Raw genomic sequence first — 26,017 nt, 5'->3', positions numbered from 1 at the left:
TCCCAGTGCTACTGCAACTTTTGGAGGATTCCTTGCAAGTCTGCTTTTTCATTAGACCTATCTTCATCCATGTACTACTGAGCCTTATCAGCAATAGTGTTTTAATGTCTAACAAGAACACTGACATTATGAAAGCTTATTGCAAAACTTTTAATGCTTATTTTTTTGACGGTTTGTTCTTAATACACGGATCAAACGTGGCACCAGAAGCCGATGGCATCGCAAAGTCTCTTTTGATGTCGTTCCATAATTATACTGGATGCTGGGGGCGAACCGTCCTCCCTGAGACAATCAGTCACAAAACTGTCAACATTTTTGGGAGCTTCCTGTTTTCCACGTTGTTGGGTTTTTTTTTTAATTTAACATGCAGTTCAGTTTTTTCAATAAAATCATTTTCTGGCTTTGTCAAGTTAGTTGCTCATGTTATGGAAAATATGAAGGTTTGGCTTGCAGCATGCCACTGTCAACATTAACCCTGCACCATGAAAATGGACAGTATTCAATGGGGTTGTTCTGTTTTTAATGTACCTCCAAAAAAAAATCAGAGTTTTATATGTTTTCAAGGTTTTATTGATAAAACGTTGGGTGGATTTTCCTTTCTGAAAAAAAACCCAAAACAAAAACAACAACTGGACAGTTCTTGCATGTATTGGTAACAAATAAAAAGCAAAAATGAAACCCACACTTTCGTCACTGTATAATTGTGCGTTGCGTGTTCTGTAACAGTAGATTCGTGTTGTTGTTTTTGTCTTAACTGGGACCGTTTCATCTTGGCATCGATATAAGAATATCCCCTTTCTACAGTTTGCCACTTCATCACTCTCCTTATTGTCATCTGAGCGCTTCGTAGCCAACTTAGTGTCAGTCTTTCTCTCTCTGGCGGGTAGTCAGTGCTTGAACATTTAGTGCAAGCTAAAATAACAAGCCCCAAGAAATTCAAATGTGGCTGCAGGAATCGAGGGGGTTACCACACACATTCTCTTTCTCTCTCTCTCTCTCTCTCAGTCTGTTTCTTATACAAATATTCAAAAACACATACACACACACCTGTTGCACAGCCTTAGGCGTAGTGGCTTTTCTAAGAGACTCATCTTAACTTCATCTGGTAGCTGGTATAGTGAGCCACGTTGGCATTTGACAGTCATCATTAATGTGGGAGTCACTCTCTGCCAAAATGGAACGGCTCCTGGTTTTTGCCCAGGGGCCCGCGGTGAGAGACTAACAACTGCGGCTTGCAGACTGATGGAATTGTAAGCGCTTAACCTGTCCTTTATGTAATGGAGTTCTGAATCTGTATCTGTATTTTAAAAGCTTGTGCAACTTTACCATGAATTCCCTGCACACTGCAATAATCATAAATCTTGCACAGCAAAATCTCCCTCACGTCATTTTCTTTGCGCCCTTTATATGGATTTTCCCACCCTCATCTGTAACATCTCAATTCAGTGGCTCCGCTTTGACAGGGCTGCAACTTGGGCATGGCTCTACCTGCCTTTCTCAGTGCAAATGTGGTTAATGATTAGTATATTAAAATGTCTGCAATTTACACTGTAGGTAAAAAGCAGTCAGCCATGCATATACACACACAAAGACACGGCACCAGACGTGATTTTTAAAAACACGGCACTTATTTTTTTCCATTTTGCTCACCTGTCTCCTCACTGTTGTTGTTTTAAGACATTAAGAAAACATTCTGGCTGTTGTCAGCTGCTTTTAAAAGTGTTCATTGAGCAGAAGCACGCATGAAGTCCTGTATTCAGCCGGTATTACTTTCTCTGCTCTGTGTTACTCTGTAAATGGCTGTCTTGCTTCTAATTGCATGCGGAGAAGTAAAGATAACCATATGACACTGAAGTCAGACTCAACTTAATTAATTGTAAACACGTGTCTGCCCTTATTATTTTTTTTTTGAGTACGCCTTTTAGACCTCTCTTTCCATAAAGCTGACCAACATTAAACTACAAGAGCAGGGATTGTTAGGCTTTCGAGAAGCTTCCTCCTGTCTAGAAAACACACTGTTCCTGTTTTTTGAATACTGTTGTCAATTAAGACAACCACATTTTAATTTTGTTCTGTGAGTCAGACTAGACTAACAAGGCTGTGTGCAGTTCATGTAGCTTAGTTGAAAGGAAAAGTTGTTTGGCCTTGTTGTGTGTCGGCTGAGGTAAAGAACAGAGCGTGTAACGACTCTTTCATGCCACTCAGAGAGTTAACTATCATTTGCCGTTCATGATGGATGGTGGATGGTAAAAGGGTGGCCGTGATGGCTGGCTGGTACAGTGAGTGAAGATCACGTCTCTGTGATGTGGTTCACATACGGTCAAAGAAACACTACGATCCCTGAGCAACGGTCCGTGACCACTGGATGCGGGGAAGACTGCTTTCCAAGTCAAATCAGCTCCTGCATGGGGAGGACTGTTGACACTGTCACGTGCAGAGGATGTTTATGCTGTATCGCGGGAGGGAAAGAAAAACTGAGCCACGCAACTACTGAACCATCGGCAGCAGGTAATGCTATGCGAAAGAGCTGGGTAAGCACCTATATCAAGTTATCAATCTACAACTTCAACTAAAGCCCAGTTTGTGTAAATCTGTGGTTTCCACTGCAGGGCTAGACAGGGCTTGCCAGACTCATAATTTATTACACTACACTCCCCCCTCTACACTTTCAGAAAGTATTTTTGCATCATTTTGCAAACATGTCATTTGTCAGATGGCCTGTGTGCTTTTCCTTTGTAATGAACACGTTGAGTTGGCCCTGACAGCCCTATTTGGCCCTTTATGTGGCTGCTGGAGGTTCGTGTTTGGGTCACATGTCTGATGACCTTGGAAACCGCAGGCCAATGAGCCTATTTGTGGCTCTCTCAATGTACATGGACTCCACCTGACCCCAGGAGTCTAGGACTCTTCGGCACACAGATCTCAAATTTGTATGAAAAACTGATATTTTTATTTAATATTTTTCCCACAAAACCATATGAAAAAATTTCTCTGATTTAAAATGGTTGAAAATTGTAATGCATGGCATTAGGCTGTTATTATTATTTTTTTAAAGACAGCAGGGCTTTACTGGAATTAATATTATATGTTTGAAAGTATAAATATACACTGCATTTTGACTTTTTTTTCAGAAATGTCCAAGTTTCTCTTATTTTGCACATTTTATTCATTTGTGTTTTATGTTTTATTTATAATTTTTTATGGGAATAATCCGTTAAAATAGTGCGAACCCAAATTACTCAAATTGTGTTTTTGTCACTCTAATGCACAGGTATAATTTTTTATGATTACAGAAAGGACCGCATTAAATGTAATGAGGTGAGAAGACATGTACCCATTTTTAATGGCCAAAGGACTTTCAAAGAATTGCTTCAAGTGGTCGCAAACACTCGTGCTCCCAAAGCATTTCTGATGAAGTTTCCTAGTGAGCCATGACGCATGGTAATAGAAAATACAGGCCTTGTCAGCGTGCACACGTCTTTCTTTTTTTTTTTCTTTTATGGAAAGCAGTTTCCTGCTCATGTAAAACAGGCCAGTAGGCCACAATGCCCTGAGTCTAGAATAGCTTGAAGAAAAAGAGATGAAATATTTTTAGCTGTGATGGTGCACTTGTTTTCTGTTCTCCGAATAATACAGTAAGTGTTGAGGAATCCCCAAACAGCCAGAAAACTCCACGTAGACCAATAAAAGCCAAACAATTTAATAAGATACATTCAATTTCATTGTGCAACATTTGACAATTAATTATGTTAATGCTCTAGACTCCAATGTGCCCAATGCCAATTCTGTCTAAATGTGCGTGGAGATTTCCATGCTTTCTGTAAGACTAATTGCACTTCATTCAACGTACCTTAATCTAATAAATAAACTTCCCTTTGAAGCTCTTGCATAGGCTACACTTTTAGAGAAGTGGAAAACAACGCTCCATAACACAGTTACTTTTATCAAATCATAAACAAAAAGCATACAAACATAAAAAAACAATAGCAATTATTATTATTATTAAGCACCCTGAAACACTAATGTAAAGTTTTTTTTCCCTTTTCTTTGATTCTGTATTCATGAAGTTATACATTACCCCATTTTGCCCAGAGACATTTGCAGATGTGCAGTAAAGAATCTGAGAGGAATTATGTTGATGGATGGTGTAGCAGTCATATGTCAGTCTTTGGAACACCTGTCCTGCAAGTACTTTTAGACAACACATTTGCTGTAAAAACTGACAGGCTTTTTATTCGTCGTGTGTCTTTGGTCTGACTGCGCTTAGCTCGGAGGGGCATCATATACCCAGTGGCGCAAATATGAGTCCTGGGGCCGAGTCCTTCATAGAAAGGTGGCAGTGGGAGTGGAAAACAATTGCCACCATGGACAGACTTGGAGTTGAATGTCCTCTCCGTGTCTCACCCAACCTACTCCCCTTCACCCCCTCCCACCCCTCTTTCTCCCATCAGTCTGTGGAGTTGACTTCACAGCGCCGAGGCGGCGACTGGGTGGATGGCGTCACGGTTGGCTGACATGCTCTTAAAGGCCAGCGGGGTGGCGATGTCACAGCTGTGGGGAGATAGAGCATTGCCACTGGCTGGCTGCCACGTGGGTCCGGTCACATAGGCCGACGTGGTGGCGCTGTACCCCATGTAGGGTGACACTTGGGTGGGAGGGTGGTAGGGAGGGATGCTGGGTGCTGTGACATAGCTGTTCACTGTGGGCAAGCCATTCGGCGTCTGGGATTAAAAGAAGAAAGGGGAAAATAAGATTAAGATAAGAGCCTCGTAATTATAGGTTTAAAAAGTCACTAATAACTCATTTCATCATTAGTCATTTTCCTTTTCTAAAAAATGATCAAAAAGAAATTGTTTGCCACAGACATTTTCCTAAATAGTGACTGTAATAAGTTCAAGAAATTTCAGCCCATCCCAGGGAAACACACACAAGCAGCTGCTGTAATTAGAAAAGGAAAAAAAAAAACTGGGGCAAGCTGTAGAAGAAAGTGAAAGTGATGTTGGTTGAATTATAAACAGCAGAGAGCTTAATTCTAACTTCACAGCTACCACATGAAAATAAATATTTTCCCAGTTTCGGGAAGCATACGTGCACTATATGGAGCTTGTTTTCTACTCAAAAGTGGACATTGCACCAGTGTTGTTGATAAACTGCGCCATATGATGGGAGACAGGCTGGTTGGGGGCGGCACTTAACGGATGTCATGACAGACTGAGAGTGAAAAGGCACGCAGAGGGGAAATATCATGGTTCGAACCAGGAATGGGCTTTGCTTCTCTGGCACAGCGACAGGACTTAACTTGAGGAATTCACCAAAGCATTTCAGCAGGGAGGCAGAATTTCTGTTCCTGGGTGGTCCCGGACTACTGAGAATTATTCCTATACAACTGGGATCTTTTCTGTTCCTCTGACTTATTTTCATAGACTTGCTTGACTGACAAAGTCACTGGCAACTATCTTAAAAGAGATATGAAAAATTATCTTCCTAACTGGCATTTGCGGTGATTATAAAAACATAAGTACAGAGAAAAAACTGTGTGTGTGTGTGTGTGTGTGTGTGTGTGTGTGCCTGGGCCTGCAGGTGTCTGTGGGTCTGTACTGGGTGGCTGTGGGTGTCTGGGGCAGTTGTTTGTGGGTGTCTGACCATGTGTGTATGAGTATGTGGGTGTTTTGTATCATAACTTCACTCAAATATACTGAAATGTATTTCATTAAGTCCTGTACAGACAGCCCGTTATATTATTGTTGTTTTTTTTCCAATTTAAAACAACAAATGTAATTAAACGGTTTCCCCAAAATTAACACATTTCCACTCTTGAAAAACATCATATATTACACACAGCCCAGTGTTTGCACCTGGTATACTTAGACATACAGACACACATTCGGCTCATGGCAATATCTATCTATAGGTATAGATATATAACATAGACATAGATATATAGTATATAGAGAGAGAGAAAAGAAAAGAAACTCCCTTTCACTTTTATGCAACTGACTACTGCAAGAACACCACTAACTGCAGCCTCAGGAATGACCACATAGTTGAATCAACACCTGTCTGACACAAAGTCAACAAAATCAAACGAGTATACAAAGGGCGAATTTATGGGACTGATCTTGTATCTGATTGTATAATTTATTAGGCGGACCTGTTCTTTCATCCTCCGCCGTCCGTATATATAAAACATTTTTCAACTGTAATCACATTACTTTACTTACTCTAACATTTCTATTAAAAAGTTTTAAATTCATATTAATAATAATAACATTAAAGTGTTTCATTGTTATGAATAGTACTTAAAAATAAATAAAACACTTGGTGTATTTGGTCGATTATGCGACAAAATATACCAACTTTAGCGAATTTACTGCTGCTCTAATCCCTGTATTTATTTTTTAAATAAATACTTTAAACTAAACTTCGGGACATTTGTGATTTTTTTGTTAAATTTCTAGAGAGTGCAAATTTTAAATAAATATTTTAGATATATATATAATATGTAGGCCATGTTTTGTTAAACATTTCACCTCTTTCAAGCGTTTTTAAAACACTTTTGCATTAACTCCGAGCCGCGGTTCGTGATTTAACCTTAATCTGTGTTAATGATGCTCTCTATCTTGCAGAGAAGCACACACGGGTCTCATGGGTGCATCTGCCCGCTTTGCCTTCAGAGCAGAGGCCAAAGGTTTCTAGCCGCGGTCTTGGTCCTTATGGAAAAATAGGTGTTAGGAAATTTGTCAGAAATATAAAGCCGTCAAAGGTTTTCATTGGCCAGCTTTGGTTAGTTTTCTTAACTGAAAGTCAACCTTTAGAAAAATTAAAAAAAGAAAACCAAAAAACGAAACGTTCCCTGCTGCTGCAAGAAAGATCGTGCTTTGAAACCGGTGGTAAAAAAGTGATTTGTAGTTTGATGGATAGAAAGTTTTTTAGCCATCTTGTTTGAACACGATCCTGGCAAGACCGCGCACTTTCCCCGCGTCTAAGTCTTTCTGACAAACACAAATTTAACAAAGTCTAAAGTCACATTAGATCTTAGCAGGCTGCAGAGTCTGCATGTATAAAATCGGAGTGATGGGGGCACATTTTAATCCTCAGTGTTTTGGTGGAACAGTTCTTGCTTCGCCATTCTTTGTTTTTCATGCAATAAACTGTGTAATTTATAGAGTTGTTATTTTCTGCATTTAATGGCTCACTTCTGTTTTTGTATAGCTGCTTGGCTAACCGCTCAGACAGTTAGTGTGCGTCCACTTTGAGCGCTCCTAATCTTCCAGCATCGGTTCAATCGTTTTTTTCCCTGCATAATGAGAATGAAAAGTCCCCCATGATAAAGTAGCAAAATAAATGATGTGCATGGAAACGTTTTCTGTCAGTGACCAGAATCACAAGCCCTTTCAAAATAAAAGAAGACAAGGAAAGCATGCGCGCACACAAGCGTGATTTGGGGGGGAAATGAAATTAAAGGCCTGCTATGAGTGGTGTGTAGGCCTGCGTTAGTTTTAGATAGAAGAGCGGAGATAAAGCTGAATAAAAATCTAACCAATCACTTTCAGACTTGCAGCCTATTGAGTTTGGTCATATAAATTTTATTAAAGCTACATAACATTAGGAAATAAAACGAAAAACATCTTAAGTTGCATGAAAGTCAGTAACGATTCGTGTATTAATTTTTGACTGTTGTATGTTTTGAGTCGGCTTTTTAAGCGTGGACTTAACCGCTCCAGCAAAATAACGAATGCACCGGACGCTTAGGGCTGCAGGACTGCTATTAAGGACACAACAGTATCCCAAAGCCTACTTTAAAACTCACAGACAAATGACGGGATGATGGTTGTCCGTGACTGGGCTACAGCATTAAAACCAGCCAATTCAAATACTGTATAATTTACCAGGAAAACGAAAACAGGCGGCAACTGGCTCTTATTCAGGGGTCCAGCCATTGTCTCGAGTGTGAAGCACGCTACACTTAATTTTCAAAATCCTAAAAGTTAATAATAACTAGGCTATTTAAACCCCCTTTCATGTGCTTATTGTTAAATAATCTGCTCTGTAATCATCCGTAAAAGCACTGACCAAGCAGCAGGGCCTAAACGAACTGCCCCTTGTAAAGCCAGAATAAAAAAAAGAGAAGAGAGAGAGAAATAAAAATGCACCCCAGCCAGCAGAAGGAGCGCATTAATGCTGTGAAAGGGGAAGTTTCCATGCTAACTGTTAAAATAGAAGAATACTCAAGTCTGCAAGTAGATTAATAGCCTACACTCCCTTCGCTCTTTCTGTACTCCTGATTAAAAAACAAACAAAAAAAAAATTAAAAATTGAGATTTCCACTTTTTTACCTGTGTGTATTTTGCCTCAGGTTCTAAATGCGCCTTATCCACGCCATTGACTAGTGGAGAGCTTGCTGGTGGGAAATTAGTCCTGTTAATAGCGCTCCATTCTTCTAGTTTGGTGCTGGGAAAGGATGGACTGTCACTAACTGGGAGGGGGGCAAAAGAGAAAGAGAGAAGAGAAGAGAGGGAGGTCAGGAGGAGATTTTTGCTAAGGTTAGGGGAAAAAAAGACCGGCACAGGCCGCTGCTGTGATTCATGCATCCGTTAACCGCAGGTTAGCCAGGCTGCACAAGACAATAAACCCTGTGACATTCTGAACTTATTATTTGTCAGTTTAGGCATGAGTAGCACGTAGGTTGAAGGTCTTTCCTGTGCGTAATGCTTCTTTAAATGTTTCCTTGAGCAATTAAACAATTATGTTTGTATTATCTATTATCTGATGTACTGTATTTCAGCCGAGTTTCAAGTGTATGAAACCTAGACTCTGTATTAAATTTTCCAAATGTCTGAAATTGAGATAATTGATAATTGAGATAATCTCTTCTGAAAATAAAAGTTTGGGAAAAGTCTCTTTTGCCTGATAATTCCCTTTTGTCGTAAATTTATATTTTTCTTTGGGGTTGTGAATGTGCACCTAACACCAAGGTGAAATTATCTGTCATATTTTTAATGTATTCATTTAATTATGTATTTATTTATTTTATTCGCCGTAAAGAAAATGTGCTCAGAATCGATGGGACTAAATGTAGTTTTTTTTTAAAATCTTTTTTTTTTTTTTTAAGTTATGGCTAAAGCGACTCCCTCTCTCTGGGTCAAAGATATTAGAAAAAAAAAAACAAACCCCAAATTGTCTCGCTGTCGGAGACAAATTGAGTTGACTTTCACCTTCTCCTTCTTGTGCATGATGGGCACACTACATAGATTCCCCGTTGTTTACTGTGAGAGAAGCAATCACAACAATTTCGACAAAGAGCTTTAAACAAACTGCGTGCTGCACATATTAAGATTATAACACTCTGCTACTTTATCAACCCTCGGGAGTTTTGAATGTGTTGTCCGTGTGCGTAAAAATAAAAACTACCCTAGACAAAGTCACTAATATTTTACATTTTTAGTCGTGCACGTGTTTTATTTTATTTTATTTCCTATCATTTCCATTAATTCCAAACCCATTTAAAAAATTATGTTGCAAATCTCTCACTTCACTAAATGTACTAAACACTTCAACTCAGCGTTCAAAAACCCGCCACAAGCATCTGCTAATAATTTAGAAATGCATAAATTGTTTATAAAGGCAGCCTTTCAAAACACTGTTCTCTCCCCCCACCCCCCCACCCCGTGAGCTTTCGTGGATATCTGCTTTACATTTATGTTATTTAGATTGCTCGAGTGAAGCTTTGCATGGCGGTGGAAGTGGAAGAGGCCGGGGCGTGTTTCTGCATGGCAGCCTTGAATCCTGACAGCAACAGGATTGCGGCAATGGACTGACAACACTTCCCTTCCTGCCACTGGAAAACAAGCTCTTAGAAGAAGCCCTCTCACACCACCGAGCCGACCATTAGCACTGATTTATGCTGGATCCTGTTTCACTGTTTCCAAAACAATTGCGGTTTTGTTATCTGGGCCTACCTGCATGTGGACAAAACACAACCCACGCAGCAGAAAACGCATTCTAATGCGAGATACTTATTTGAGGCCTGAATCGGGCAAACCGCGAAATGCACAGTTCTGCACAAAACGACTCGCTCCAAGTCATGGCAAACATTCAGCACACCTCATTTTGATACACTTCGTCTCGCCGCCTTTCCCTCCGCTGTCCCTCTAATATTCCACATCCGCCTCTTAATTATTCTTGCAAGCTGGACCATCTGTTTCTGAACTAACCTGCCTCCCTTTAAAATCAATATCAGCAGGCAGGTCAAATGGCATTTAAGCTTTCTCTCTCCAAAAAGGGCCTGTGGGTTTATAACGTTCCAATAGTTACTTTTGGATGCCTATAAAAACAATTACACTAACTCAAAGGGAGAAAAAAAAAAACACAAGTGCCGGTTTTATTCCAAATACACACACACACACACACACATACACACATTCGCACTCTTGCGCGCAAAACCCCTTCAAAAGTTGGTTATATGTGGTGCAATAAACAAATGTAACCGCCCTCCATGTAGCCATGCTTACTTTGTTGCTCTGTAATAGACCGTATCCCCAGAATATCAGTTACAGAGTGCGAGGAAGGCCATATCCTGTGCATGGCCATGTGTCCGGGAAGGGTGGGCATGCCGGGGGGAGTGGGCACTTTGGACGTCGGGTATGAGTATAAGTGGTTGTAGGGTAACGTTGGTTGTGGCGGTGGATGAGGCGCCTGCTTGCCCGACTCATACTGGCTCTGCTGGGAAAGATTCCCAATCTTGTTTCGGAGGATCCGACTGATGGAGCTGACGGAGGGCAGGTTGAACTTGTCGCAAACCCCGTCAGCGAGTAGCCTGTCCCGGATCTCCCAGGCAAAAATCCCCGGGTCTCTCTGCTTGTATGTCCGTATGTGTTTGACAACGGTGGGTGTGGTGACCCGCGGCTTGCTGCCTCCGATTGCCCCCGGGAGGATGGAGCCGGTCTCGTTGTAGCGAGCCAGGATCTTGCTGACACAGCCGTGGGACACGCGCAACTGCCTGCTGATGTCACAGGGTCGAATCCCGAGTTGGGCCAGCTCCACTATCCTGAGCCGGATGGCGTTGGGGAGCGGCCTGCCGTTTACGAAAACACCACCGAGTTGGTTCACTTCACCGAAGGCAGGCTCTGGTGTCAAAAACAAACACACAGAAGGGCACAACAGTGAGACAGCGATTAGGTAACCAACCCAAGGCCCTCCACACTGCTAACGACCCCTTATTTATAATCCGGGAATATTTAAATAATATATGCTTATATTACAGATATGAATTTCAGCAGATATGCTGATAGTTTATTTGTGTCTCAGTCAACATATTTCAAGTTTTGTTATTTGTATACGACGGGGGAAAAATCTACCTTCTCACATTTGCACTTGATTTTAAACTTGAATTTTTTTTTCAGCAAAGTTTTCACTCCCACTAAACAACTGAAGTTATGCATCAACTGTGTCAAGTGATCGCTGATAGCTGTCGTTCATGCAGGGTAGATTTCACACCGATGTCCGGTGGGAAGTGCCAAAATTCGTGCGTAACCTCCACATAAAAATTCATCGTCCTGTTTTATTTCAACTGGATTAAAGACTAAACTAATCCGTCAAAACACCACAGACAATATCTCGCTAAATTTCCCCCACCTTGCTTTAAGAAGTTGCACCGATCGCTGCATCCCTGTCAAGAAACAAAAAAGCGATACACACTGAACTCACCCATCGTGTTAAAGCCGCAAATGAAGAATACGGTGTCCGCTTTGTGCCTCCTGCGTGGATCCTGCTCCGCGTCCAGCGTGTCCACTGTCTAAAATCGCGTCCAAGAAAATCTTCTTGCGCGATAAGGAACAAGAGAGACAAAATTCTCGATCTGTTTCCTGACGGCGCTGGAAACAGGCTTACATTTCAATCTGTTGAAATCAGGAGGCTGGGCTTCCGAGGGTTCTCCCCCCGCTGATTGGATCGGACCCTCCCATTTGCCTTCGAGTTTGCACAGACCTAAATTATCATTGGCCCAGAAGTTTGTCATGACAACTTCAGAGTGTCACACACACCCACACACCCGGGTCCCACTCGTCCTGCTATCCAAAAAAACGGGGACATGCCACCATGAATGGCTTTGTTTTTGAGGCAGGTTGAGTGCAATCCAGTATCCGTACGGGATCACATCTTCACTCTTTCAACAATGATATGAAGATACCAAAAAAAGATGATAAACGGGTTCCTATTTGTGAGCATAACAAGGAAACACCAACCGAAATATCATGTGAATTTATTTGTAGGGGGGAAACCCCATAAATGTGTGCATTTTCGAGCCCAGCAGTAACCAGTTTTATTTTATGCAGCTGTTTTTATAATAATTACTTGCCTTTCAAAATAAAATACAAGTTCACCTCCAAAGACCCGACTTTGTGTGGCTTTATGCTCCGCCACACTAACTTTCATCTCAAGCTTTTAAATGGCATCATTAAGGAAATGGCAGGAAATGAATGATTGCTTTTCTGTAATGTAATTGGCTGGTTGATGTTTGTAAATTGTATCTCATTGCACTTGAAGGTTATCATACCTTTTTTTCTTATTTGTCACCCAAGTATTTCTTTTCTTCTTCTTCTTCTTTTATTCTCTTTCAGGCGTCGAGCATAGACTGGTATAATCTGCAAAGCAGACCAAACGCCCCAGCGATTTGATGAAAATGAGGCGAATATGTTTAATCTTTGGAAATGAATCTCTTTTGTCATGCAGTTTGAAAATAAATGGCACAGTTAAAAACCATAGCCAGATTTCAATTTTGTGCCCATTTGAAATTAGGTATTATTTCGTTGGTTTTTTTTAGTCGGACACGTGTCAAAAGAAAAATAACATTTAAGTCATTCTTTTTTAACAATTATTTATTTTCACGTTTCTATTTTAAGCTGCACGTCTCTTTAGGCTTAGCCTGCGCAAAACAGGCCAATTTTTTAGCCAATTATGCCCAGCGAGCGTTAATGGAATGCAGGTTGTTAAGGTTCTTATGTGATAACATAATTACCTTTTATTTCTTAACCTTTACGCGATTGCCTTTCAAGCTCAACGTTTGCAGCTCAGTGTCTTATAGAGGGGATATTCCTTACTTTCACATGTTCAGCACGCAAGTACTTTCTGCACAGAAACCCCAGTTGCAAGCAATAAGAAAGATTTGTTGCTCCCCGACACGAGAAACAAACACATGCCATAATTTTGCGCCTTTGCTCACTCCCCGTTTTGACACATGCTTTGGATTTTCCGTGTCATATTTTAAGAAGGCCACGGTGCATGACTGACCTTCATCTCTGTACAATCTAGAGAGATCAGCGTGCATGTAAACATCAAACGGCACCCCTGCGCTGCAGTGCAATTAGGAATATTGTTGAAAACCTCTGCTAACATTAAACACCGAAGCGGCTTTGAGGGGCCAGAATGTACACAAAGTCTTTCTCGGTATTTGTTTCAGCACGCACAGCTCTGCAGGCTGGATGCTGGATGCCTATATTATGATTAGCTTTCCCACCTTTGCTAGGATGGCGTCAAACTCAGAAACTGAACAAATTACAGTGCCTCAACGGCACTGCAAGTCGGATAGACGTGTCTTTAAAAACGCGTAAATTATTTTCCCCCCGCTGGAGTTGTGTTTGCCTTCATGAACGGTTATTTGTCATAAGAAGACCAGTTGGGGTTGTATTAACGGACTCTTTCTTATGTTTTTTTTTATTTTTTTTATGTTTTATTTTTTTTATTTATTTATCGCTGCATCACCTCTTGTGCACCCACCTGCCCACCCTCCTCCGCTCCCAGGCCGCTGATGCAACAAGGATAATGTTTACGGCGGAGAAACGTGCCCAACTTGTTTGCCTTGGGGTGCCTCTGGTAGCTGAAATAACACAAGGTCAGGAGCGAGGGATCAAAGGTCTTCCCAAACTGCTCCATCTTCTGCATTTTTAGGCCGGACGGGCATGCACCTTCCTCCCGTTTCTGTGACATAATACATGTCTAAGGTGAGGCTATCTGAAACTGGGTGACGTTTTAAAATAATAATAGTAATGATAGCGAAATACATGTTTTATCTGATTAATGGCACCACAACTATTAACATTTAAACGGTAGTTGTAAAGAATAGACAGTAGATTTTTACGCAGTTGTTCAAAAATTCCCATAAATTAATTAAAAATAATGTGATTATTACAGTCAGTGAAACTGTTGCAAATTATCATGACTGTTATTTTTATTATAATTATTGTAATTTGTACTTTTATTAACGGTAAAACTCAACTAGTACTAATAGCAATAGTGTATTTTTAAAGAATGCTGCTAGAGTGGATTAAACACATACAAATAAATTAATAAAATTCTGTAGTCACTATCAGACTAAATGTATAAATAATAGCGTTTTAGCCTGTATGGAGTATGTTGGCATCAGTGAGCCTCCACGCATGATTTGCACACTCTACATGGCTGTCACACGCCTGTACTGTTCACGAGCCCAGAATGGTCCGTGTCGAATTGAATTGTTCATACCTCAAGTGAAGGCAACGCATCACTTGTCAGACAAATTGCGTAATGATGGAGTCAGAGCTTCGTTCTGTGCTCTGCAGGAGAGAGCATAACCCAAACGATTTTTTTCCTCGTCTAATAAGGTTTCTGTGAAATCAGAGCTGGATTGGTAGCAGGCTTATCCTCTTGTCTACTCTGAAAAACAGTGGGCTTGTTGTTGGTTTTTTAAAGTTACAGTCTACACTTTTATTTTAAGACTTAAAAAAAAATATGTATGTATACAGGCTACAGCATTAATGCTTCGTTAAAAACACGAACATGCTCTATTTGAAATACTCCAGCTCCTGCAGGATGTACTGAGTCATGTTATTTGGTGCTATATGCTGCCAAGCAGACGACTGCATACCCCAGCGTTTGATAGCCCACACAAACAGCGTGCGTCCGGTGGTGTTGCGCACACACAATGCCTGCGCAAGTGCAGCTCTTCCATAGCACGTCGAAATCCATAATTTAATGCTCGAGGGGCATTTTCTAAATAACAAAACATTGTCACATGCTTGAATTTCTAACACTTCCTCTGCTTGTTTGCACTGATGTGACAGCCTTTGAGCCCCTTCAGATTTTTCTTATTAAAGCTGTTTCTCTCTCTCCGTTTTTTAAACCAGGATGCTTTAATAACGTGGTCTGTTTGAGAACAAGACACTGGACCGTTTATTAATATTTTTATGAGCTCAAAAAGAAGACGACTTTAGGAATTGTAATTATTTGTTTCACTTGTTTATAGTTCCGTTCTTCTATTTGCCTTCAGTGGAATCGCAAGCTCCAACAGCTGTGTTTGGGAGCCACACGTACTGCATGGCTGCACGTTTACCTCCTTATATTGCAGTTCACGTCAAAGTGCATGGCGTGGTTGTGATCGTTTTCATGAATATCGAAGCTACATATTGGCAAAAATACCTAGTTTCGATTTACTTCTGCTTTTCTTCTTTTCCAAAAGAAAAAATCTGTCAGAAAACTGAACACTGGCATGTAATGCTGATGATAATCCATCAACACTCAGACTGGTAATTCTCTGCAGATAAACATGTTAAACTGTGAATGCTTATCATGTAACATACTGAGTGAAAACATAAGCGCTCCGTCCAATTTGCATTTGCAATGAAACAAACGGAAATTCATGTGGTCCACGTCACATGAAGCACACAACGCGAGGATATTCTTCTTAAAGAGCAAAGTTATGGAGTGTGCTTCATCCTCTTATTTGGAAAAACATATCCATAGGTTATAAACGACATCTTAAGGCCTCTATCTGGGTAGAGGGAAAAAATAATTAGTGATAAGAAAGGGCTCCATGATTTTGTTTACCTGTGCTACTATACTTGCAAAACAGCCATAAATTCGGATGACACAGGCACTCTTACCACAACTATCCGCTTCGTGTGTGAGCGAAGTCACTAACCCACCTTTTGTTTTTAATTTCCTCATGTTCAACAAGTAAAGGCATGAGGAGCTCAGTTGTCACCACAAGGCTGTGGTGCAGCTATACAAAAATTTTAAAAACAACAAAAGAAAAAGCTGAACTAGACTCCCTGGTCTTGGTTTCTCAGGCTGTTAGACTGTTTTGGTATCTGCTAAACTGTAAACCCGTTAAAACAGTTGTGTGGTTGCAGGATTTCGATTAAGCCTCGTGGAAATGCAAAAGAAATGTTGAACATTAAGCGCAACTTATTTCCCGTGTGTCTTTTAGTTCCATTCAAAAATTAGTGCATCTCCAGTAAAGTGGGCTAATATAAAATTAGCCCACTTTACTGGAGATGCACTAATATAAAAATTAGCCCACTTTACTAGAGATGCAAACGTAAATCACTAACATTTATCTTACAAATCAATTTATGACTCAGACCGAATTAATTCAAAGATGGGAGGAAATTCTAATTTTCGTGGATACTAAAATAATCTCATAATAATTTTAAATAACGTTTTATTAACGTAACAGCCTAAATGATGTAATCTTTTTTAAAATGGTCAGTATCGAAACTGAGAAATTTTCGTATTCAAATACATTCATTTTCTATCCATCGCAAATGCGATAATGATGATGATGTTCAAAATGATGATGATGACGAAACGGCAACGTTCTGCATGCTCTAGCAGGCATCAACCATTCAGCTGGTCGCCCTTTAATCAGATCAATTAGACACCGTTCTAATGCGTCATTAGTTCCATTTAATGTAGTTTGAGCTACCACATTTTTACCTTTTACTCTCCACTCAATCGAATGACACCTTCATCTCAAGACGAATGAAAGTGTGACACAGAGAAATAAAGTGACACAATTACTATAGAAACCACAAGGCAGACCATTGTCAAACAGTGCGCATTTAAAGTCCGTAACAAGACTTTAATAATGAATTCGTAATAATCATCTTTTCTTGAAATTAAGAGGCAGCACATAAAGGGGGGGCGGGTATTGATTTGTCCAATATTTGGCAAAGATCACTTTAATAGCTAAACCAAATAGCCTACAGCATATTACAATAATACAATAATCCAATAATAATATTACAATAACTGCAATTAAAGTCTTTGTGTATTATTATTATTATTATTATTATTATTATTATTATTATTATTATTATTATTATTATTAGCTTTGTGACTTTGTACCAGTGGGACTTAAGCCCCTGTGTCATGAAACAAGCTGCTGAAATTGGATTGAGACTGCTACTTCCTCTTTGTGGTCTGAAAAAAAAATGTGTGTAAGACAGAGTTTCTTATCTACAACCTTGGGACGCAGAGCCACCGCGCTGCTCAGATTATCCGTGGAGAAAGTTACAGAGTGGTGTTAAAAAAAATGTTCCCAGCTCCAGGTTTAATGTTCCCAGTAAGATCCTGTGGGAAATCCAAGTTACCACTAATGGGTTATTATGGGGACACGCAGTGATTTCTTGTTTCACAAAGGGGTTGGAAGTCTGTCATCTCATACTAACTGTCCCCAAAATGACTGACATCTGCAATAAGATACACACGTGCTGAGAGTTATGGTGTTTGTGCGTGCGTGCGTGCGCTGCTCGGAGAAATGAGGTCCAGCAGCAGCTTGTCACCCAAGAGCACCACTAATCCGCGTTATTAAAGCGTAAAAGACGTGATTTCCCCTCCAGTTGTTTGATACAAACGAGATAAGGCTATGTGGATTTTTACTGTGTGGACACTGCTGTTTTTTAGGATAATGCCATCGCTTGGCGCCTTTAAAATAACCCGCACCGACGATTCTAACCTTTGCAGTCCAAATAGCGGTGACACCATTAAAGTCTTTCTACAGGTTAGCACTTCTCCAGGACTGAGTGGCCCGGTAACTTTAGTGCGGCCTTAATGAGGACGAACGCAGGTTAACGACGAATGTAGTCGTGTTTCAGAGGCCAGGCCTGGGTTTCAGCGGAGAGGGACAAAAAGAAACAATATTTACGACACTTTTAAGCATACATCACTTTGACATCTGTTCGTCTGGCACCTGGCATCCATTAGTATTAAATATTTCATTCCGCCCTAATTTGGACCTCTCTTTGTCCCGTACCAAGGACACTGGGGGGAAAATGGAGAGCTCTACCTTTATTGCGCTTTTACGCGCCGATTACTTTGTCCAAAAAAAGAAAAAAAAAGTGCAAATGGGGTGTTGATACAGACCACACTGCTATGTTATGCGTTGTAGATACGAGGAATCCTTGAGTCATACCTGGGCTGGACTTATATTAAATTTCCTCATCCATTAAGATCCCCGCACAAGCGCGGAAACATTCCTGCAATTAGTCAAGTTTGGGCACACGAGCTTCAGATTTTTACGTAGTGTTATTAGATTACTGAGTGAACTGAGTGTTCAATATCCTCATACACAAACAGAGGTCGGAGAGAGTCCGATGTATAATGTCAGCGTGGACGTTGACAAAATACTGGCCCTCTGATAGCCCGCCTTTTTTGTTATTTAATTTGGAGCCTGGCGCCGAAAAATAGAAGTACATGTTAATTTAAGGATGATAGAAATAAGAATACCATTTCATCGTTCTCTCTGGGAACATGCAGTTAAATTGTGATTGATGTGTTTCATAAAGACGAGAGAATTTCACAGGAATACATCAGCACTGAAGCACCGAGGCCTCCTTAATCGGGACGCAGTGTGGAGACACTGGAATGAGATTTCAGTTCAAAAACTGAATGAAAATTACACATTAGAGGAATCTAAAGGGAACAAATTTTGTCTGAAGATAAGGGTGGAGTGAGTTAAATATTGTCTTTATTATTAATAATAATATTATTAATAATAATAATATAAAGGGATTACATTTTTGAGCAGCAAATAGCTGAATTAGTTAGAACCGCTTAAAATCTTTCCATTTGGTCTTTGTTGACACAAAATTGTGAACAATTTGTTTTAATCTTCTTTAGTTTCACCATACGTCCTTGTTGGTGACACGCCGTGCAGGGGGTCACAAACGCTGCTGTGCCAACACACACTTTACCTGGGCAAGTCTGTGTATTGTAAAATGCAGTGGCGCCATCTGGTGGATCTTTAGGGAACACGTCGAACATTTCTGAAGTATTATTCCACGACTTTTTAATAAAACACCAGAATCATGTACTACACACATAAAATTTTAATTGTCTGTAGTCCATTGTAAATGATAAGTTTTTACTTCCCTGGATTGGCTCGTTCAATTAGTAAAATTGTAACTATGTTGAGTTCTATTTCACCTGTTTAGACTGAACTTATTTCACTTTCAAATATGCTTGTGACCTGTCTGTTACGCAAGTATACGTTTATTTGCATTTTTTTCCTTAAACACTGCGTGCATCCCTCCTGCTATTGGTTGTCTGTGTGAATATATGTCAGGTCAAGTTGTTTTTATCTTGATAAGTTCAGGTTACTTGGTAAAAAAAAAAAAAAACGTCAATTCAAATTGAAGGTTCTGCTGTATATGAAATTAATGACCACCCGCCGAAATAGTTATTTAAATGTACATAAAAATACAACCTTTTTTTAAAGGTTTCTTTTACTGGAGAAACAAAAAATAAAAAGTCAGGTAAAAAAAATCAACAGTTTTTACACATCTTACAAAACCATAATTGATTATGTAGTACAGCTAAAAGGAGTGATAAACTGAACTTCGACCCTGGCCTGTTAGACCCACTGAACAGTTGGCACAAAGAAAGCTGTTAACAAATGTTAAGCAGCAGAAATTTCTTATGGTGGTGGTGAACTGTATCTATAAACCTTGTATTTAAAATGCTAGATATATTTTTAAAAAATAATAATAAAGATAATCAGTTACGAGCATAAATATGCTGTACGTGTTTGTTTTCAAGGGTATTGTATTTTGTAAAGCATTGCATTCTCCTTGTAGTTTCATTTTGCAAACATCATAACATAACGTCATAAGATTAGCAAGGAAAAATAAGTGTAAGGACAATAAGAGCAAGAGTCTCTTCTCCCCCATAGCTGTATAGTTCACAAAACCGAAGCCCTTCAGGAAACAAAGAATTAGTAGAAATAGATGAAAACATTAAGCTATCGCATCACTGACAGCCGAGACACTGCAGAGCTGTCATACCTGTTTGCCTGTATATGTTGGCGCAGGGATACTAAGGGTGCTGGAGCTACATTAAACTCAAAGAGCTTATAGATTTTAGTGAAATGAACTCCGCCCACAGCTTGTGATTGGTTGGAAAATGCCAACACGAGTCTGCCTCTCAGTTTTAATGTGAATCCTGTAGAGGGCAACCAAGTATCACACATGTCAGATGCATCCACAACACTCAGAAGGCTTTAAAAATATACATCATGCAGTCGAAATATAAAGTAAGCGTATATAAAAGCATGAATGAAAACTACTTTACTTGATTTGTGTTTTTTTTTTAGTAATGCTGTTTCTCTTAAATGAACACTAACCATCATCAGATGAAGGATTTGCATGCAAGTGAAACTGAATTTTCTTGCCTAAAAGAATTTTGGTGACAGAATACTCATGTCATTAATGTTGTAGATTTTAAATCATCTCTGCATGCTTATGGATCCCTTTATTCATGTCTTCTTTTAATGGCGTCAGAAGTCAATAGAACGATTACAATTAGTCATTTATTGTATATTGGTCTTGTCATAATCAGGACAAGAGCTCAGTTATATCTCAATTAATCTGTAAATATTTATAAATGTGGGTCTCTCCATCAACTTGACTTCAAAAGGTGTATATTGATCATGCTTTGCAATCAAGCACCGTTTATAAACTGTTATTCTGAGTTCAGGACTGCACTGACAGTAGGTGTGTTTGTTTCTTTTCAGTGATCAATAAATGATCAGTCCTAACTTTATTGTATGATTAAATGATCAAAATGAATATTTAGCTTTTCATTTTCATTTTTTTCTTGGTTTTTCTGTCTCCACTTCATTCTTATTTCTAAAAGTGATTTATTTTCCACTAAAAATCATCAGTTTGAAATTCAGGGTGCTCTCAAATATTTTTTTTGTTTTTGCCTCCAGTGGCTTCGTTTTACATTTTTAGCATACTTTCTTTTTTATTTTCAGTTTCCTCATCCCTCTGATTTGTAACTCCTTTATAAAAAAAAAGTCTTTGACTTCGGTTTATTGTCTTTAAAAACAATACTTTTTGACACACTTTCACCGAGTACAAACATACAGCTGCTGTATGGTCAAGCAGCCTCACAAGACTCCAGTTTACTGCAGCGAGAGTGATGTGGCTGCCAAGTAATTATCCCCCACAGCCCCTGTCCAAAATGCTAATGGCATTTACAGGAGAGGACATCAGCAGCAGGTGCAGCTGCTGGAGCGTGATGTTACGCTGAGACACCACACTGCACTGAGAAGTAACAGAGAAACCATTGTTGCCATGTAGGTGTTAAATAATCAGTCAGACTGAAATCAGATAAAAGTTTGGGGGGGGCGGGGGGGGTCAGCAGTTTTTGTCTTTTACTCCGATGCGACAGCTTTAGACACAAATATAATACATATATGTCAGTAGTTGGTTTATTGATGCTGTGGCATGAGTTTGGAGTGAGTTGGAATGAAAAGATTACTGATTCCAAATTGACTCCAGATTCTTACTGCTGAGATTTTCCTTGCTTTAAATTTTCTTGTTAGTAGTTCATGAAAGTACAGTCCAAACATTCTGTCTTAAGGATTTAATGCTGATAGGAATGTAACTTTAGATAATTACTAAGTGATATCTCAAGTTAAGCACTGTGTATAAAAATATAAATAAAAAAAATGCAAATCCATGAACTCAGGTCTGTGAATTAATCCTATAAAATCTAATATGCCGGGTTAGGACACTCTTACTTGCACTCTTACTTTTTTTTAAATGAGCTTATAAACCAAATACTGATTAAATGACTTGAGAATGTTATATGGAACAGACTTCATTAAACATTTATTGTAAAAGCTCAAACATTCCCTGACTGGAAGAATAACTTCTAAGCTTTTTTTTTTTTTTAAATACAGTTATTGAAAAAAATTATCAGTGCATATTTTAAATGTTGCTTTCTACAGTCACTATATATATATATATATATATATATATGTATATATATATATATAGTAACTATATATATATATATATATATATATATATATATATATATATATATATATATAGTAACTATATATATATATATATATATATATAGTAACTATATATATATATATATATATATATATATATATATATATATAGTAACTATATATATATATATATATATATATATATATATATATATATATAGTAACTATATATATATATATACATATATATATATATATATAGTTACTATATATATATGATTGCAGGGTGGAAAATAGAAAGAGGTCTCTTTGTCGAAGTTCTAGGGAAAGCTCTAGGGAAACTGTCATTTCAGCTGCTGACTAGAACCATGAGAGAAAAATCTCCATTTGGCTGAGGAGGGATTGGGAATGGAGAGCTGAACAACAGAGTAAATATTTGGCAGTGGAGAGCTCTTGGGAGATGCAGAGAGCCCACTCTGGCTGAAGCCCGCGGGTGTTAAATAGATTAAGGGGCTGCTGGGTCAAAGAAATTCCCGCTCTTTGGACATGACTTTTCTTTGCTTTTGGGTGTTTTTGCTCTCCAATCGAGTGCCCAATGTAAACTACCCACTCCAGCTAACCTGCAGTACTGTAATCCTCTGCTGTTTGTCAACCACTGGGAGGCCGATGTGTACACACAAAATGTGCTTCGGGAGGAGTGCGTCTTTTAAGACGTTTGTGCGTGATGCAAACACTTAAAGGTTACTTAACACTGTTTGGTTTTCATGGACGAGATTACGTGTGCGTAAAAACAGAGTAAAACGATAGGTAAAGGTGGATTTCAGAGCATTTTGGCTGGGTAATAAAACAGGTCAGCGACTTTTTTTGAACTCGGAAATCTAAATGGAATTTAACAAGTCCTGAATATTGCTTTGGGCTATAGACTTGGTGGCAGTAGACGCAGAGCAGTAGATAGTGTCCCAGATCCTATTCAGCTCCATTCAAAACCATGACAACACAGAACAAGCTCGGATTTATCTTGCTAAGTTAAAGGACATTGTGCCGGGGCGTCAATCAGGCATTATTGCGGGACTGAACAAATGCAAAATCTTGACTGGAACAAATGCTTCCAACGGGTCTCGGACGCGGGGCTACATTTTCCCTCTTTGTTCCCCTTCTCTGGTTGGCATGTATTTGTGTTCCCCCTCGTCCGACCACCCAGGACGACTGGGGAGGCATGTCCACCACTACTCTCCTCTTCGGCCCTCGTGCACCTTGGTGAAGTGGCTGAGGGTAGATATCAATATCAGTTACTAGAAGCAGGGAGGGGGAAAAGCACCCCCACCACCACCAACAACATGAGACTGGATTCACGCTTTGCAATTAATGTGCTTTATAGGCAGCACAAGGGTAACAAATTGACCAACCACTGCAGCAATTTCTCAGAAAATCCCCTAGGCTTATTTTCGTGTTAAAGTTAGGTAAAAATCTGCTGTTGGGTTACAGTTATCGCAATTATATTAGCAGTTCTACACACGATAAAATACAAATACCTTTAAAAAACAATATTTGTCAATAATATAACACCCTTAGTTCAAATCATATCTTCCAAACCAAGTTTTAACATTTCTGTTTGCCCAAAAATTAAACATGATAATAAATCATCTAGTCCAAAAGGAGGAAAATCCCCTAAATATGTCAAAGGACGTTTCGGAAACCCTCCGCCGTCCATAAACGCCAAGACTTCTCACGCCTGCAATTAATACGCCCATTAGAGGCGTATTAGTTAAACCAACTGGCAGGCATCACGCTAATTGCTCACTTTGTATGCAAATATTGGACACGTTGTTTGGGCAAAAAAAGGGGGAGGAGGTGGAGGGGGGGGGGGGTGAGAGAGGAGGATGGGACGGGCTCTGTTGTCAGTTGCCACCCAAGATGTGATTCAGCTCCAACAATTACCATTATCTGTTTCCCAGTTTGACGATACGGGACGAATCGGTAATGTTGACGAGTGTTTCCTTCGCTCATTCTTGAAGCTCTGAGGATTTTTTTTTCTCAGTTCACACCTAACCATCATTGGGTGACAGCACTCGAGCTATTCAGGTACTCAGCAGAGGAGGAGGCTATTTATAAGCGAGCGCCCTTGTGTTTGCAGCTTATGAAGTGCTGTTTGTGTAAATACGGAAGCCAGCCCGCACACTGGTGTTTGGACAGTGCGTGAAGTGGACTTTTTTTTTGATAAATTTGGTTTGAGTGCTTGCTCCTTATCGGCCAGAGCAAACCCAGAGTGCATGCAAGGAAAGGAAACGATGGCTGCACCGACCAAGTTCAGTTTTTCCGTAAGGAGCATCCTGGATTTGCCTGAGCAGGATGCGGATGCAGCGAAGCGGTCTTCCCCGATTTACTCCTCTTGCTCTTCCAGCTCACCGTACAACTCATGGATCGACTGCGATCGGAGTCTTTGCATGTGTAAGTGGGCGTTTAAAGCCATGACAGATGGATTATAATGAATTTTAAAAACAACCAGCATTTAAAAATAAGGGGGGTGGGGGACTATGACTACCCTGAAATGTTTTAACAATTTGCTTTCTGAAAATGATAGATAGATAGATAGATAGATAGATAGATAGATAGATAGATAGATAGATAGATAGATAGATAGATAGATAGATAGATAGATGTAAGGCACATCAGTTTAAACAATGCTTATTCTAACTTGCTGTTTTTTTCTACAGCTTCTGACGATTGCAATTTCGAGGCCTCTCCTGACTCAACTAAGCCCGATGACCAGTCCCTCGATTCAGAGCCTGAGCAGAGCAAGAAGAGCAAAAAACGCCGCGTTTTGTTCTCCAAAGCCCAGACCCTTGAGCTGGAAAGGCGCTTCCGCCAGCAGCGCTACCTGTCGGGTCCGGAGAGAGAACAGCTGGCACGGCTGCTGAGCCTGACTCCAACCCAGGTGAAGATCTGGTTTCAGAACCACCGCTACAAGATGAAACGAGGTCGAGCAGAAGGAGCACTGCAGGACGTAGAAATCCCGCAGCCGCCGGTGTTGCGCAGAGTCGTTGTTCCGATCCTGGTCCGAGACGGGAAACCCTTTCACACATGCTTACTTGACTCTGAGAAATTTGGGTGTTTACCTCCGTCATCTCAGCCGGTGCCCTTCCCTTTAGCTTACACATCACTTCAGCATCCATCCCCCGTCGCTCTTCCTCCAAGGTACCACCAGCACTTTCCAGCCGCGGCGGCGGCCTCCAGCTTCGCCTGGAGAGACTTTTGGAGTGATTCGGTTCATCTTAATTCTTTCAAGTAAAGGTCTCGTTTCGACGCACAAACTCATTTAGAACGGCATCAAATGTTTTCTGAATGTTTTGTAAATGTTCGAGCCACTTAAACGTTTAGATTTTTTTCTATAGAACGAATTATATTTTGCACATCTTTTACGCACGTATGCGGAAATTTTAAATGTTGTTTTCTCTTACATGGCTTATTGCTGTAGCCTTTAGATTTTTAATTACCCAGCGAGGTGTATTCGTGTGATTTGTAAGCCTTTTTAAATGTAATATTTACATAAATGACTTGATAATTGAGTTCCAGTAGCTGCATTAGGCGGTAGAAGAGGATAGAAGAATAGGGGCAAAGCCGCTATATAAGTATGAAGGGAGAATATGCCATTTGTTGGTTTTAAGGATACTTTTTTAAAGATTTAACTGTATTTCTGTGAACAAAATTATTAATAAAATTCTTCATATTTTGTATGATATTTTGACAATGTAATGTGCTTTCTTTCTTTCTTTCTTTTTCTTTCTTTTTTATGTGTTGGCCCCAAAAGGGTGTACCCTGTGCATGCATTTCTAAAGACTAAGCTAAAGGTAAAAGGTTTTCGTTTTCCTACAAAAGGTTTTGTGTAAAAATGTATGTGAAGTTCTCAAATAAAAACAACCTTAAAAGAAAAAAAAAAGAAAAAATTTTAATCTAAAA

The 26,017-nt window shown here is 39.7% G+C and overlaps 2 protein-coding genes across 2 annotated transcripts; one reads left to right on the top strand and one right to left on the bottom strand.

The window, feature by feature from the left end:
- Nucleotides 1-129: 129 nt before the first annotated feature.
- On the bottom strand, nt 130-12,764 carry pax9 (paired box 9). The gene is made up of 4 exons (XM_005477273.4): nt 11,707-12,764; nt 10,512-11,126; nt 8,337-8,476; nt 130-4,721 (listed from the first exon to the last, which is right to left on the bottom strand). The coding sequence occupies exons 1-4, from the start codon at nt 11,708-11,710 to the stop codon at nt 4,467-4,469; spliced, it is 1,014 nt and encodes a 337-aa protein (XP_005477330.1). The 5' UTR covers nt 11,711-12,764; the 3' UTR covers nt 130-4,466.
- Nucleotides 12,765-23,948: 11,184 nt separating this feature from the next.
- On the top strand, nt 23,949-25,808 carry nkx2.9 (NK2 transcription factor related, locus 9 (Drosophila)). Its single transcript, XM_003443035.5, has 2 exons — nt 23,949-24,508; nt 24,775-25,808. Exons 1-2 carry the CDS (start codon nt 24,331-24,333, stop codon nt 25,347-25,349), a joined length of 753 nt encoding a protein of 250 aa, XP_003443083.1. The 5' UTR covers nt 23,949-24,330; the 3' UTR covers nt 25,350-25,808.
- Nucleotides 25,809-26,017: the final 209 nt, after the last annotated feature.

The sequence above is a fragment of the Oreochromis niloticus genome, linkage group LG19, assembly GCF_001858045.2.
Source record: "Oreochromis niloticus isolate F11D_XX linkage group LG19, O_niloticus_UMD_NMBU, whole genome shotgun sequence".
Lineage (NCBI taxonomy): Eukaryota > Metazoa > Chordata > Actinopteri > Cichliformes > Cichlidae > Oreochromis > Oreochromis niloticus.
The sequence above is the reverse complement of the archived record's forward strand: the minus strand, read 5'-3'. Positions and strand labels throughout refer to the sequence as shown.